At 44.3% G+C, this 15582-nt stretch overlaps 1 protein-coding gene and 1 pseudogene across 1 annotated transcript in view; one reads left to right on the top strand and one right to left on the bottom strand.

Annotated features, from left to right (window-relative positions):
• The first annotated feature begins 522 nt into the window (after nucleotides 1-522).
• Nucleotides 523-4853, top strand: LOC115168898 (rhodopsin-like; annotated as a pseudogene).
• The window catches only part of plxnd1 (plexin D1), a 109477-nt gene continuing 98015 nt past the window's right edge, over nucleotides 4121-15582 (bottom strand). The window contains exons 34-36 of the mRNA XM_029723685.1: nucleotides 7702-7842; nucleotides 7427-7501; nucleotides 4121-5448 (exon numbers count right to left, since the gene is read on the bottom strand). Of these exons, the coding sequence (XP_029579545.1) occupies nucleotides 5332-5448; nucleotides 7427-7501; nucleotides 7702-7842 (333 nt within the window). The 3' untranslated portion in view covers nucleotides 4121-5331. The remainder of the gene's footprint in view (nucleotides 5449-7426; nucleotides 7502-7701; nucleotides 7843-15582) is intronic.

A 15582-nucleotide genomic window follows, 5' to 3' on the forward strand; every position in this document is an offset into this window, starting at 1 on the left:
AAATCTGACACCCTATTCTTCAGTGCATTACTTTTGGCATATGTGCTTTTCAGAAGAAGTCTGAGTTGCATTGGTCTTTGACTTAGCCTCCAGCAAACTTGATGACGTGTTCTTGTGAGGATGACATCGTCAGAGTATAACACTGCCTTTGAGTATACACACACTATACTCACGCTAGATGTTTTTCTCATGGATTAGTGTGTGTGACCTAAATCTGTCCATGCTGGCACCATGCTGAGGTCCATGCATGTGCCTAATCCTAAGAGAGGGGCTCTTAAAAGGGCCTGCGCTCGCCTCGGGGGGGGGGGGGGGGGGGGCTGCGCACACCACTTCTCATTGTCTGGATCTATCTATCCCCTCCATCCTACCTGGCCTCCAGCGAGAAAGAGCTCCTCTCAAGTCTGAGAAGGGACAGTGCTTTCTCGTTCCTCTCTCAAAATACTAGCGAGGACAGAGAAAGACACACTTCAGTAGAGAAACATACACACTTACATAGACATACACACCCCAACAGCTGCCGCCATGAACGGCACAGAGGGCCCAAACTTTTACGTGCCCTTATCTAACAAACCTGGGGTGGTGCAGAGCCCCTTTGAGTACCTTCAGTATTACCTAGCTGCACCCTGGAAGTACTCTCTCCTCACTTCCTACATGATCTTTCTTGTCACAGCCTTCCCTATAAACTTCCTTACGCTCTACGTCTCGTAGTTGCCACGAGCCACAGGGTAAGATATTTTGGTTTCCATAATGGTTAGGATTAGGCTAGGGGAATCTGATCCTGGATCTGTGGTTGAGGAACTTTTCCCTAAAGGGGTGCCTGGCTGGCTTTCGTCAGGTGCAACCTCAATGCACCTTGAGCTCAATGACTTTAAAATCCAGTGCCGAATATTTTTTTCCCCGAATATCAAGACCACCCATGTATTTAGAATAATTTGAATAGCACCCGCACCCCCAGCATACCTTTCTTGTAAAGAAGACAGTGAAGACTTAAATAAAGCCCAGGACCTTATGAGATATGCATTTTTACACCTCATTTACACCTGTTTTCTGTGACTGAGGTGACAGAGGGATGTCTTTAATGACAGCAGATGTATAGACCTTACAGAATAACTGAAGCTTTGTGTTGAAGTGCAGCTGTTATCACATCAACTGTTCCAATAGCTGCAGGTGCAAGTTGCTGGTTGAGATCATATAAATGCATGAAAAAGTAGATTTGCCAATATCACTCTAAGTCACTTACTGTACCCTATGTACTTTAGATATAGAGTAGCATCTGTTCTGTTTTAAGTCTTCTGCCTGTGTCCAATATATTCAGAATAGTTTTGTCTAAATATACTGCTCAAAAAAATAAAGGGAACACTTAAACAACACATCCTAGATCTGAGTGAAATAAATAATCTTATTAAATACTTTTTTCTTTACATAGTTGAATGTGCTGACAACAAAATCACACAAAAATAATCAATGGAAATCCAATTTATCAACCCATGGAGGTCTGGATTTGGAGTCACACAAAATTAAAGTGGAAAACCACACTACAGGCTGATCCAACTTTGATGTAATGTCCTTAAAACAAGTCAAAATGAGGCTCAGTTGTGTGTGTGGCCTACACGTGCCTGTATGACCTCCCTACAACGCCTGGGCATGCTCCTGATGAGGTGGCGGATCGTCTCCTGAGGGATCTCCTCCCAGACCTGGACTAAAGCATCCGCCAACTCCTGGACAGTCTGTGGTGCAACGTGGCGTTGGTGGATGGAGCGAGACGATGTACCAGATGTGCTCAATTGGTTTCAGGTCTGGGAAACGGGCGGGCCAGTCCATAGCATCAATGCCTTCCTCTTGCAGGAACTGCTGACACACTCCAGCCACATGAGGTCTAGCATTGTCTTGCATTAGGAGGAACCCAGGGCCAACCGCACCAGCATATGGTCTAACAAGGGGTCTGAGGATCTCATCTCGGTACCTAATGGCAGTCAGGCTACCTCTGGCGAGCACATGGAGGGCTGTGCGGCCCCCCAAAGAAATGCCACCCCACACCATGACTGACCCACCGCCAAACCGGTCATGCTGGAGGATGTTGCAGGCAGCAGAACATTCTCCACGGCGTCTCCAGACTCTGTCACGTCTGTCACGTGCTCAGTGTGAACCTGCTTTCATCTGTGAAGAGCACAGGGCGCCAGTGGCGAATTTGCCAATCTTGGTGTTCTCTGGCAAATGCCAAACGTCCTGCACGGTGTTGGGCTGTAAGCACAACCCCCACCTGTGGACGTCGGGCCCTCATACCACCCTCATGGAGTCTGTTTCTGACCGTTTGAGCAGACACATGCACATTTGTGGCCTGCTGGAGGTCATTTTGCAGGGCTCTGGCAGTGCTTCTCCTGCTCCTCCTTGCACAAAGGCGGAGGTAGCGGTCCTGCTGCTGGGTTGTTGCCCTTCTACGGCCTCCTCCACGTCTCCTGATGTACTGGCCTGTCTCCTGGTAGCGCCTCCATGCTCTGGACACTACGCTGACAGACACAGCAAACCTTCTTGCCACAGCTCGCATTGATGTGCCATCCTGGATGAGCTGCACTACCTGAGCCACTTGTGTGGGTTGTAGACTCCGTCTCATGCTACCACTAGAGTGAAAGCACCGCCAGCATTCAAAAGTGACCAAAACATCAGCCAGGAAGCATAGGAACTGAGAAGTGGTCTGTGGTCCCCACCTGCAGAACCACTCCTTTATTGGGGGTGTCTTGCTAATTGCCTATAATTTCCACCTGTTGTCTATTCCATTTGCACAACAGCATGTGAAATTTATTGTCAATCAGTGTTGCTTCCTAAGTGGACAGTTTGATTTCACAGAAGTGTGATTGACTTGGAGTTACATTGTGTTGTTTAAGTGTTCCCTTTATTTTTTTGAGCAGTGTATTTTCTGCACATGAGCATGTATACTGAGCATGTGTTTCTGACTTGCTGTGTGTCTCAGAGGAAATCTCCCTTTGGTCTCTGGTGTTATTGGCCATTGAGCGTTATATCGTGGTTTGTAAACCAATGACCAACTATCGCTTCAATGAGTGGCCCGCCATTGTGGGTGTGGCCTTCACCTGGATCATGGCTCTCCCCTGCGCTGTGCCTCCATTGTGTTGCTGGTCCAGGTAGATCACCCTCTAAATACCCCCCAAATAGCATCTCCTACTAGTCTTACCTTAAACGTCACCTTAAGAAATGGGAATGGGCCGATGGCTGGTAGATCTCAGGGGCAATACTTCTTTATAATACATATAACATAAAACATTTTTTAAATGAGGTGTGCGGGAGCATGTGTGTATAGGTCCATCCCAGAGGGTATGCAGTGTTCCTGTGGAATTAACTACTACAGTATACATCTTGTTCACCCTCCACTTCTACATCCCTCTGGTCATCATCAGCTTCTGCTACGGCCTTCTGCTCTGTAGCGCCCGCATGGGACAACAACAAACCACACACACTGTCACTGAAGACCAGTAAACACACAGGACTACTATATCTCCACATACACATTTGTGTGTGTGTGTGTGTGTGTGTGTGTGTGTGTGTCCGCCCGTCCGTCCGTCCGTCCGTTCAGGCGGCAGCCCTGCAGCAGGAGTCAGAGACCACTCAGAGGGCAGAGAAGGAAGTGACCTGTATGGTGATTGCCATGGGCATCACATTTTTGATATGCTGGGTGCCCTACGCCACCGTGGCTTGGTACATCTTTGCCAACCAGGGCACCATCATGATGAGGCTGAGCTGGTTAGCTCTTAACCCTTGGCTCGGACCAGGTCCTGAGTGTAAACAGATGGACCCGCAAAGAGACTCTGCAGGGAGAAGCCACCTCCTGAGTGCGAGAGAGAGTGTGAGTGTGCGTGTGTGTGTGTGTGTGTGTAAAAAGCTCTGGAGACATGACTAGTGTTAATACTGTAAAGGTAAGGATGGTACATGTGACGTTGAAATAAAGTTGTTAAATATCCTACAATAAAAATGTGAACTTTCTTTTTCATACCTGTTTCATTCATAGGGAAGCATTTACAGTACTAGTGTTTCTGAAAGAGTCCAGATGCCCATTGGGTTGTTGGGTGGCATGCACAACCAGTCAAAAAGGTATTGATGAAAACAGACATTTTTATACTGGTACGAAACCAAAAATTTCAACATTTTATACCGTATTATAGCTCTGTAGTAGCATTTATTTTCACAAACTCTGACAATTGTCATTTTGGCATCACATGTACGGTCATGTCAGACAGTTGTCCCTCTTTCATTAACTGAAGGTAATAGTTTTACTCTAAATGTCCCTCTTGGTCAAAATCTACCTTCATTCTCAGTCACAAAACAGATCAACCTGCCTTCACATAAACACATCACATGTAATTCTTCCCATTGAACTACACTCCATCTGATCCAACAGAGTCCAGTCTCTTTGCAAACAGGTCTGTGGCACATGAAACATTAGCTAATGAATCCTCTCAATACTACTCTACTCCTCCAGAACCATCACCAACCTGCAAAGCACATTGGGACTTGTAGTTCAAAGCACCGTTGGAGTTCTTTGCCATTTCCACCAATCAAACCTGAGAACAGTGCAGGTTGTAATAAGATGGGAAGAGTTTCTCATTCACATATTGTTGAACAGGCCACTCAGAAAACATTAGAACAGATCTATAAATATTGCTATGGACATTTACAATACAGTACAGTGCATCATTGGCTCATCCTCCAACAGAAGGGGGGTCAGTGCGTAAGATGGCCGCCGGGGCTCCAGGTCCCAGAGGCTGTGACATCATCCAGAATAAGGCCCATCTCCCAGTGCCTCCATCTCTAACTCCACTATGCTTCAGGTCAAAGCAGTGTGAAACCAGAGTGAGATCCAAGCCAGGTGTGAACAGACAAGATACCAGATTGGGTTGATATCCAAGTGTGAGTAGAAGAGTCAATACAGTCACCCTCACCCAGACAAAGACATAATCCAGAGATTCTGCACTTGATATAAAGGACGTGGGTTTCAATTCCTCAGTATCTCAACATGCGCTTAGTCCAAGGTACATTCTTAGGACATTTCTTAATCCATGGTACAGTGCTCCCAATCTGGTTTCTGAGGCAGTCTTGGGTTGAGGTGTTACAGTGAAGCTCAAGCTGCCATCTCTTCCAGTCTTAAAGCAAAATATTTCTTAAAGCAAAGAGTTCCTTCTTGTCTTTGGGCTCTATAAACTCTATAGACAGAAGGGATATTTGTAGGGTAGACAGACAGGGGGTTTTCTAGATCCTGTACCCCAGCTAGGGCGGAGGCAGCCTGGGGGAATGGTCTGGGGTGGAGGCTGGGTGGAGGGAGACTCAGGCCTCACTGCTACACTCATAGATGTTGTCCTCCACCAGAGCAATGACCTGCTCAAACTTGTGGTGCAGCTGAGTACGCTTCGCTGTGGGGTTGGACTCCAGAGCACTCACCACCTGACAGAGAGAGAGAGAGAGAGAGAGAGAGAGAGAGAGAGATAGAGAGAGAGATAGAGAGAGAGAGAGAGAGAGAGAGAGAGAGAGAGAGAAAAAAAAAAGTTCAGACAATAACCAAGCCAGAAACCTTAAAAAAAAGTATCTACCCACAGTTAGAGAATGAGAGCTGGAGAGACAGATAAAGAGTTAGAAATATAAAGAGAGAAAGACTACTTTCAGTAGCCCTCAAGCGATCATGCATTCTACAGCATAGGACAGAAACTCAACCACCTGCCAGGACAGAGAAAGAGAGTACTTCAGCAGTTCTTCAGCCTTCACGCATGCCTCTCCCCCACAAAAGCCTTTCCTGTTCACAAACTATTTACAAAACCAACATCTGCACTGCCTTTCAAGCCTGATAGTTGTCATGCGTTCAGTGGGTGTTACTGGCAGCGTGTGCCCAGCGAGAGGGCTGAGTGAGAGAATGTGTAATCAGGGGTGATTCATAGAGAGTCCCAGGGAAACCTCTGAACCCCTAGTGTCTGCTGGTACAGTAGAATGGCAGTGAACAGCTAAACACTGTTATGATGAGGGCCCTCCATTAACACACAATCACTGTCTCAACCACTCCACGGAACAGTAGGGGTGTGTGCGTGGGGGGGGTTTAACCGATAGGGGTGGTTGATGATGAGGTATTGTGAGGGAAAGGTAAGGGTTGTGGTGGCGGAGGGTTGAGAAGAGGGTGTTACAAGCCCTGTGCTGTTGGCTATGTATTTGGTTGAGGAGGTTTAAGAGAATATGGATCAGGTCTTATATATATATATATATTTCATTTATTTTTTTACCTTTACTTTACTAGGCAAGTCAGTTAAGAACAAGTTCTTATTTACAATGACGGCCTAACGGGGAACAGTGGGTTAACTGCCTTGTTCATTCGATCCAGGGATTCGATCCAGCAACCTTTTGGTTACTGGCCCATTGCTCTAACCAGCCACATGTGCTGTCGGTGTGGAGGGATATTTTGGATCTCCTGGGTTGGTTAAAGGCTTGTAAGTAAGCATTTCACTATAAGGTCTACTACACCTGTTGTATTCGGTGCATGTGACAAATACAATTTGATTTGATCTTTAAGGACACGTGATCTCCTGTACTGACGTTTCCTCTCTCCCTCTCTCTCTCTCTCTCTCTCAGTTCAATTCAATGGCTTTATTAGCATGGGAAACATATGCTACCTTTGCCAAAGCAAGTGAAGTAGATAACAAAATTGAAATAAACAATACAAATGTACAGTAAACATTACACTCACAGAAGTTCCAAAAGAATAAGACATTTCAAATGTCATATTATGTCAATCTACAGTGTTGTAACGATGTGCAAATAGTTAAAGTAAAAAAGGGAAAATAAATAAACATAAATATGGGTTCTATTTACAATGGTGTTTGTCCTTCACTGGTTGCACTTTTCTTGTGGCAACAGGTCACAAATCTCCCTGCTGTGATGGTACACTGTTGTATTTCATCCAGTAGATATGGGAGTTTATCAAAATTGGGTTTGTTTTCGAATTCTTTGTGGATCTGTGTAATCTGAGGGAAATATGTGTCTCTAATATGGTCATACATTTGGCAGGAGGTTAGGAAGTGCAGCTCAGTTTCCACCTCATGTTGTGGGCAGTGTGCACATAGCCTATCTTCTCTTGAGAGCCAGGTCTGCCTACTGCGGCCTTTCTCAATAGCAAGGCTATGCTCACTGAGTCTGTACAGAGTCAAAAGCTTTCCTTAAGTTTGGGTCAGTCACAGTGGTCAGGTATTCTGCCACTGTGTACTCTCTGTTTGGGACGAAATAGCATTCTAGTTTGCTCTGTTTTTTTTGTTAATTCTTTCCAATGTGTTCTCTCTCTCTCAAATCCATGTGGAATAAAGACTGGTGATAAGGCTGGAGATGGGGCCAGTTTAAACATGTGTCAAACAGCTAATCCAGGTCAGTGGTAGTGGGATCTTACCTGGTTCCTGTATTTCTTGGCGTATTTGTAGATCTCCGTCAAGGCCAGGTTGGTGTTGAACTCATTTCTGTATTTCTACGAAACGGAAAACAGCATCAGCGTTTCGTCACAATATCAATCCTTCAAACATTGTCAGCTCAAAAAGCAATAGACAGAGATACAGATTCAACGTTGTAGCACGGTTAAATGCAGAGACAGTCCGCCACCAAGGCTAACACATTACATCTATCAATCAATGAATTAATACTTTTATTGATCTGCCACCCCTCTCTCACCCGTGACTCCTCGGCCAAGTGGGCGTTCATCTCCTGCTCACTCAGTGGCGCCATCTCATGGATCTGTTTGTAATAGCACTGTACCCTCTTCTTGTATTCTGGGATCTCCTTGGCATACAGCAGCTTGTTAGTCGGAGAGTCCTGAAACCAGAGAAGAAGTCCTCTTTAGTCAAAGTAACCTCCAGAAAGACAATTCCCATAGATGGCCTCATAGAGAAGTGAGATTTGAAAATTCCTAATAAGACCATTTAGTCATCACCTTTGAGCACAAATCATCCAGCCGAAGCCATTACAATTGTATATTCATCCAATGTCTGTCATGTTTTTGAATGATGTGATGACGTCATCACTTCTCACGCTGCTTTCTGTGCGCACTGAGTGCTAGTGCATTTGTCAGTTGGGCAGAGTAAACCAGATGCAACCCGGATTTAGATGGTCCATGAATCTGCGTGTGCGAACATGAGTAGAATACGTTGAAAACAATGGTCAGCCATCTTTTATAGCTCAGTGGTCCAGTCTCGCGCCAGTATATGGTGAGTGAGGTCGATGGTCAGTGAGTTGTTAACATGACTGTGGGCAGCATGGTCTGTGGTCATAGTGTGGTTGGTCTATGGAAGCTTCTCTAATGTCAAACATGTAAGGTGTGGTGTACCGCATGGCAGCTCTCTAGGCCCTCTACTCTTTTCTATTTTTTACTAATGACCTTCGACTGGCATTAAACAAAGCATGTGTGTCCATGTAGGCTAATGATTCAACCATATATGCATTAGCAACCACAGCTAATGAAGTCCCTGAAACTCTTAAAAAATTGTTAGTCTGTTTTGGAATGGGTGGTCAGTAATAAACTAGCCCTGAACATCTCTAAAACTAAGAGCATTGCTTTTGGTACAAATCATTCCCTATGTTCTAGACCTCAGCTGAATCTGGTAATGCATTGTGTGGCTGTTGAACAAGTTGAGGAGACTAAATTACTTGGTGTTACATTAGATTGTAAACAGTCATGGTCAAAACATATAGATTCAATGGTTGTAAAGATGGGGAGAGGTCTGTCCATAATAAAGAGATGCTTTGACAGCACACTCCAAAAAGCAAGTCCTGCAAGGGTTTTTTCACTGTCCCCAAATCCAGAACAGATTCAAGAAAGCGTACAATATTATATAGAGCAATTATTGCATGGAACTCCGTTCCATCTCATATTGCTCACATGAACAGCAAGCCTGGTTTAAAAAAAACTGTAAAGCAACACCTCACGGCACAACGCCTCTCCCCTATTTGAACTAGATATTTTGTGTGTTGTATTAAAATATACAGTTAAAGATGGAACTTTACATACACTTAGGTTGGAGTCATTAAAACTTGTTTTTCAACCACTACACAAATTTCTTGTTAACAAACTATAGTTTTGGCAAGTCGGTTAAGACATCTACTTTGTGCATGACACAAGTAATTTTCCCAACAATTCCAACAACATGGGACCATGCAGCCGTCATACCGCTCAGGAAGGAGACGCATTCTGTCTCCGAGAGATGAACGTACTTTGGTGCGAAAAGTGCAAATCAATCCCAGAACAACAGCAAAGGACCTTGTGAATATGCTGGAGGAAACAGGTACAAAAGTATCTATATCCACAGTAAAACGAGTCCTATATTGACATAACCTGAAAGGCCGCTCAGCAAGGAAGAAGCCACTACTCCAAAACCGCCATAAAAAAGCCAGACTACGGGTTTGCAAGAGCACATGGAGACAACGATCGTACTTTTTGACAAAATGTCCTCTGGTCTGATGAAACAAAAATAGAACTGTTTGCCCATAATGACCATCGTTATGATTGGAGGAAAAAGGGGGAGGCTTGCAAGCCGAAGAACACCATCCCAACCATGAAGCACGGGGGTGGCAGCATCATGTTGTGGGGGTGCATTGCTGCAGGAGGGACTGGTGCACTTCACAAAATAGATGGCATCATGAGGAAAAAAGTACGTGGATTTATTGAAGCAACATCTCAAGACATCAGTCAGGAAGTTAAAGCTTGGTCACAAATGGGTCTTCCAAATGGACAATGATCCCAAGCATACTTCAAAGTTGTGGCAAAATGGCTTAAGGACAACAAAGTCAAGGTATTGGAGTGGCCATCACAAAGCCCTGACTTCAATCCTATAGAAAATGTGTGGGCAGAACTGAAAAAGCGTGTGCAAGCAAGGAGGCCTACAAACCTGACTCACTTACACCAGCTCTGTCAGGAGGAATGGGCCAAAATTCACCCAACTTATTGTGGGAAGCTTGTGGAAGGCTACCCGAAACGTTTGACCCAAGTTAAACAATTTAAAGGCAATGCTACCAAATACTAATTGAGTGTATGTAAACATCTGACCCACTGGGAATGTGATGAAAGAAATAAAAGCTGAAATAAATCATTCTCTCTACTATTATTCTGACATTTGACATTCATAAAATAAAGTGGTGATCCTAACTGACCTAAGACAGGGAATTTTTACTAGGATTAAATGTCAGGAATTGTGAAAAACTGAGTTTAAATGTATTTGGCTGAGGTGTATGTAAACTTCCGACTTCAACTGTAAGCCATGTGTGCCTTTTTAAATGAATGTAGTTCTGTCCTTGAGCTATTCTTGTCTATTAATGTTCTGTATAATGTCATGTTTCATGTTTTGTGTGGACCCCAGGAAGAGTAGCTGCTGCTTTTGCAACAGCAAATGCGGATCCTAATAAAATACCAAAAAATCTACGGTTGATGTACGGTCCATGGTCACAGCGAGTGGTTGGTGTTATCAGTGTGTGGTAGGTCAGCACCTCCCTGTGCTGAGACAATGAAGAGAGGGCCAAGGGTTTCCTCTCCTCACAATAGGAAAGTTAAACAACCAGGCCAGACATAACAAATCATATCCACAGCCACAGAGAACCAGGCCAGACATTTGTATTTATTTATTTAACACTTATTTTACCAAGTGAGTTGACTGAGAACACATTCTCATTTACAGCAATGACCTGGGGAATAGTTACAGGGGAGAGGAGGCAATGCAACAGCAAATGCGTTGCATTGGCCAATTGGAAGACCCCATGTGCACAGCCACAGAGAACCAGGACAGACATAAACCATGTCCACATCTACAGAAAACCAGGCCAGACATAAACCATGTCCACAGCCACAGAGAACCAGGATAGACATTGATCATGTCCACATCTACAGAAAACCAGGCCAGACATAAACCATGTCCACAGCCACAGAAAACCAGGCCAGGCATAAACCATGTGCACAGCCACAGAGAACCAGGACAGACATAAACCATGTCCACATCTACAGAGAACCAGGACAGACATAAACCATGTCCACAGCCACAGAGAACCAGGACAGACATAACAATCGATCCTTCTACTTACATCTGCTACTTCTACAAGATACTGACAGCATTTACAATGGTACTGAACGCATTATTCAATCTTTAAGAAAGCTTCACTTGTAAGGTATTGGGTTGAGCATACAGACATGCATTTGTTTGTGCGTGTGTGTGGTATCGCGCCTAGGAAGACTCCAGCCACTGTCCCTCCTCATGATAGGGATCCCTCTCTTCCTGTCCACAAGGTCATTTCCTATGGTTCCTCCATCTGCCTGGCGACCCCCTGTGACCCCTAGCACCCCCCACCCCTCCTGTCTGTCTGCAGGACACCAGATAAGGTTTCTGTGGAAACAACTCTGTTTCCAAGCCTTCTCTCAACCCTGCAGAGCAACGGCTAATCCAGATCCCTTACTGACCTGTCCTGTCCCCTGACCACACACACACACACACACACACGCACACACACACACACACGCGATGGTTAATCCAGACCTTTCCTGCCCTGCTCTTCCTATGCTGAACACTCAAGCAGAGAAAAGAGTTAAGTCTCCACTCAGACAGTCTAATACCTTTCTGTCTTATCTAAAGAACAGTAAACACAGACAGCACAGCTGAGGACACCAGGTCTTCCCAATAACAGACAGAGAATAAAGGATGAGATGAGCATCTGGATGTTTTACAGTGCCATGGTGTGTGTGTTTGTGTGTGTGTGTTTCTGTGTATTGCATGTTTGAGGTGTGTGCATTGGCTCTCTGGCAATGAACAAGTGGAATAAATCATAATGCTTTGGTTTCATCTGAAAGAGCAGCATTAAGCATCTCTGGGGAGGAAGTCAGTCAAAGAGACAGGAAGCAAAGTGTATGCTAGGGGTCACAGCTTCTGAGGGATGAGACTGTTTGTGGGAAGTGAGGACACTGAAACACACACACACACACACACTTTGAAGAGTGAATTCCTGGTGCCCATGACCTTGGCTGAGCAGACTGGGCTGAAATATCATGAGGAGAGGTAGACAGACTGACTGGAGAGAGGAGGGGAAGGGGGTTGGCAGGGACTGGGGAGGAATGTGGAGATAGGTGATGACAGTGAGGGTCATTTTGGGAAAGTGTGTGTGTGTGTGTGTGTACACGTTTGTGTGTGTGTTTAAGTATACTGTATGTTTGGTTTGGTTTATTTGGATCCCCATTAGCTTTTGCCGAAACAGCAGCTATTCGATCTGGGGTCCACACAAAACATGACAAGTAACAAAACATGGATACACAGACAAACAAGAACAGTAACACACATTTTTTATACAACAATATACGAATAATACAAATAAAAAAGAATTGTGTAGATTGTGTGTATTAGAGTGTGATAGAGTGTGTGTTTGTCTGTGTCATTTCACAGTTCCTATTGTGAAATGACACCATAGGTAATTTTGCTGTTTGCTTGAGTAATTGGAGATGGAAGGGAGTTCCATGCGAAGAGAACCCTAGTGGCATGTCTTGTGGGTTATGTGTGGGTGTCTGAACTGTATGTTATTTCATTATGCAGACAATCTCGAATTTTCATCACAGTAATAATCTCAGCAGAACCCTGTCTTTCAAAGCTAATTCATAAATATCCAAATAACTTTACAGATCTTCATTGTAAAGGGTTTAAACACTGTTTCCCATGCTTGTTCAATGAACCATAAACAATTAATGAACATACACCTGTGGAATGGTCGTTAAGACACTAACAGCTTACAGACGGTAGGCAATTAAGGTCACAAATATGAAAACTTAGGACACTAAAGAGGCCTTTCTACTGACTCTGAAAAACACCAAAAGAAAAATGCCCAGGGTCCCTGCTCATCTGTGTGAATGTGCCTAAGGCATGCTGCAAGGAGGCATGAGGACTGCAGATGTGGCCAGGGCAATACATTTCAATGTCCATACTGTGAGACGCCTAAGACAGCGCTACAGGACGGACAGCTGACCATCCTTGCAGTGGCAGACCACATGTAACAACACCTGCACAGGATTGGTACATCTGAACATCACACCTGCGGGACAGGTACAGGATGGCAACAACAACTGCCCGAGTTACACCAGGAACACACAATCCCTCCATCAGTGCTCAGACTGTCCGCAATAGGCTAAGAGAGGCTGGACTGAGGGCTTGTAGGCCTGTTGTAAGGCAGGTCCTCACCAGACATTACCTTTATCGCCTATGGGCACAAACCTACCGTCGCTGGACCAGACAGGACTGGGAAAAAGTGCTCTTCACTGATGAGTCGCGGATGTGTCTCATCAGGGGTGATGGTCGAATTCGCGTTTATCATCGAAGGAAGGAGCGTTACACCGAGGCCTGTACTCTGGAGCAGGATCGATTTGAAGGTGGAGGGTTCGTCATGGTCTGGTGCAGTGTGTCACAGTATCATCGGACTGAGCTTGTTGTCATTACAGGCAATCTCAACGCTGTGCATTACAGGGAAGACATCCTCCTCCCTCATGTGGTACCCTTCCTGCAGGCTCATCCTGACATGACCCTCCAGCATGACAATGCCACCAGCCATACTGCTCGTTCTGTGCGTGATTTCCTGCAAGACAGGAATGTCAGTGTTCTGCCATGGCCAGCGAAGAGCCCGGATCTCAATCCCATTGAGCACATCTGGAACCTGTTGGATCGGAGGGTGAGGGCTAGGGCCATTCTGCCCAGACAGTGAGAGGACGTTTCTTTTTTTCTGAGTTTATTTCTCATAGAAACTAAACGAGAAGCAGCTAATCTCTCATCAACCCTCAACCAGGAAAGACTGACATGCATGATGTTGATGTTTGTTCTGTATGTGCAATTAAAAGGGTAAGGTGTGCTGCTATCTTTTGAGCCAGCAGTAGCTTTGCTAGCTCTTTCCTTGCTGCACTTGATCAAATTACCAGACAGTAATCAAGATGGGACAAGACCAGAGACTGAACAACTAGTACAGTTGATTTTTGTGTCAAAAACACAGAACATGTTTTTGTAACAGACATACCCTTCCTCAGCTTCACCTAAATTTGATCAATATGACTTGTCCATGATGATTGACCATCCAATGATATACCTAGCAGTTTAGTTACATGTTTTACATTTTAGTCATTTTAGCAGACGCTCTTATCCAGAGCGACTTACAGTAGTGAATGCATACATTTTATACATTATTTTTTTTGTACTGGCCCCCCGTGGGAATCAAACCCACAACCCTGGCGTTGCAAACACCATGCTCTACCAACTGAGCCACAGGGAAGGCGTTTAGTTTCCTCAACTTTCTCAATGATCACACACTTTATGTACAACTCCAGTTGAGATTTCGTCCTTAAAGAATGTTTTGAACCAAATACAATGCTTTCAGTATTAGATGTATTTAAGACCTATTTATTATTAAATCACCCATTCTGATACTTACTGTAATTCCTCATTTAGAATTTCAGTAAGCCTACTGGCTTTGGATGCTGACATGTAGAGTGTGGAAATCATCTGCATACATAGTCATTCTGTAGCTTCGTGTAAGACCAGTGGCAAATCAATTGTAAAAAAAATAAATAGAGAAGAGTAACGGCCCAAGGCAACTGCCCTGAGGGACACCACACTGTACATATTTCATCTTAGAGAAGCTTCTATTGAATAAATAACTCTCCAACCATGTGATGGCAGGTGATCTAAAGCCATAGCAAGTGAGTTTTTTCAATAACATTTAAACATTTTATATCTTTATTTAACTATGCAAGTCAGTTAAGAACAAATTCTTATTTACAATGACGGCCTATCCCGGCCAAACCCTAACCCGAATGACGCTGGGCCAATTGTGCATCGCCCTATGGGACTCCCAATCACGGCCGGTTGTGATACAGCCTGGTATCGAACCAGGGTCTGTAGTGACACCTCGAGCACTGAGATGCAGTGTCTTAGACTGCTGCGCCACTCGGGAGCCCCATCAAAGTCTGCTCTGAAATCTAACAATACAGCTCCAACTATAATCTTATTATCCATTTCTTTTAGCCAATCATCAGTCATTTGAGTCAGTGCATTACAAGTTTAGTACCCTTCTCTATATGCATGCTGAAAGTAAGTAGTTAACTTGTTCTCTGAAAAATAGAGAGAATTGTGTTTGACCAAATACAATGCTATCAGTTTACTAAGAAAAGGCAGCAAACTGATTGGGTGGCTGTTAGAACCAGCAAAGGGTGCTTGACTATTTTTAAGCAGTGGAATGACTTTAGCTTCCGTCCACGTTTTTTATGCTTTGGTTAAAGATATAGCAAATAGGGCTGGCAATACAGTCTGCTATGATTCTCATTAGTGTCCCATCATGGTTGTCTATACCTGGTGGCTTATCATTATTGATGGATAACAATAATTGTTCCACCTTTCCCAAATTCAAAACAGCAATCCTTCTATTTCATTATTAGATATTTTATACAAAAATATGATGGTTCACTGTTCAACATTGTCATTTCACTTCTGAGTTTTCCACAATGATTGTAATGTGTGTGTGTCTCATGTGCAATACAGTGTGTCTTTGTAACCA

This window comes from Salmo trutta, chromosome 30 (assembly GCF_901001165.1).
Source record: "Salmo trutta chromosome 30, fSalTru1.1, whole genome shotgun sequence".
In the NCBI taxonomy this organism is placed as follows: Eukaryota; Metazoa; Chordata; class Actinopteri; order Salmoniformes; family Salmonidae; genus Salmo; species Salmo trutta.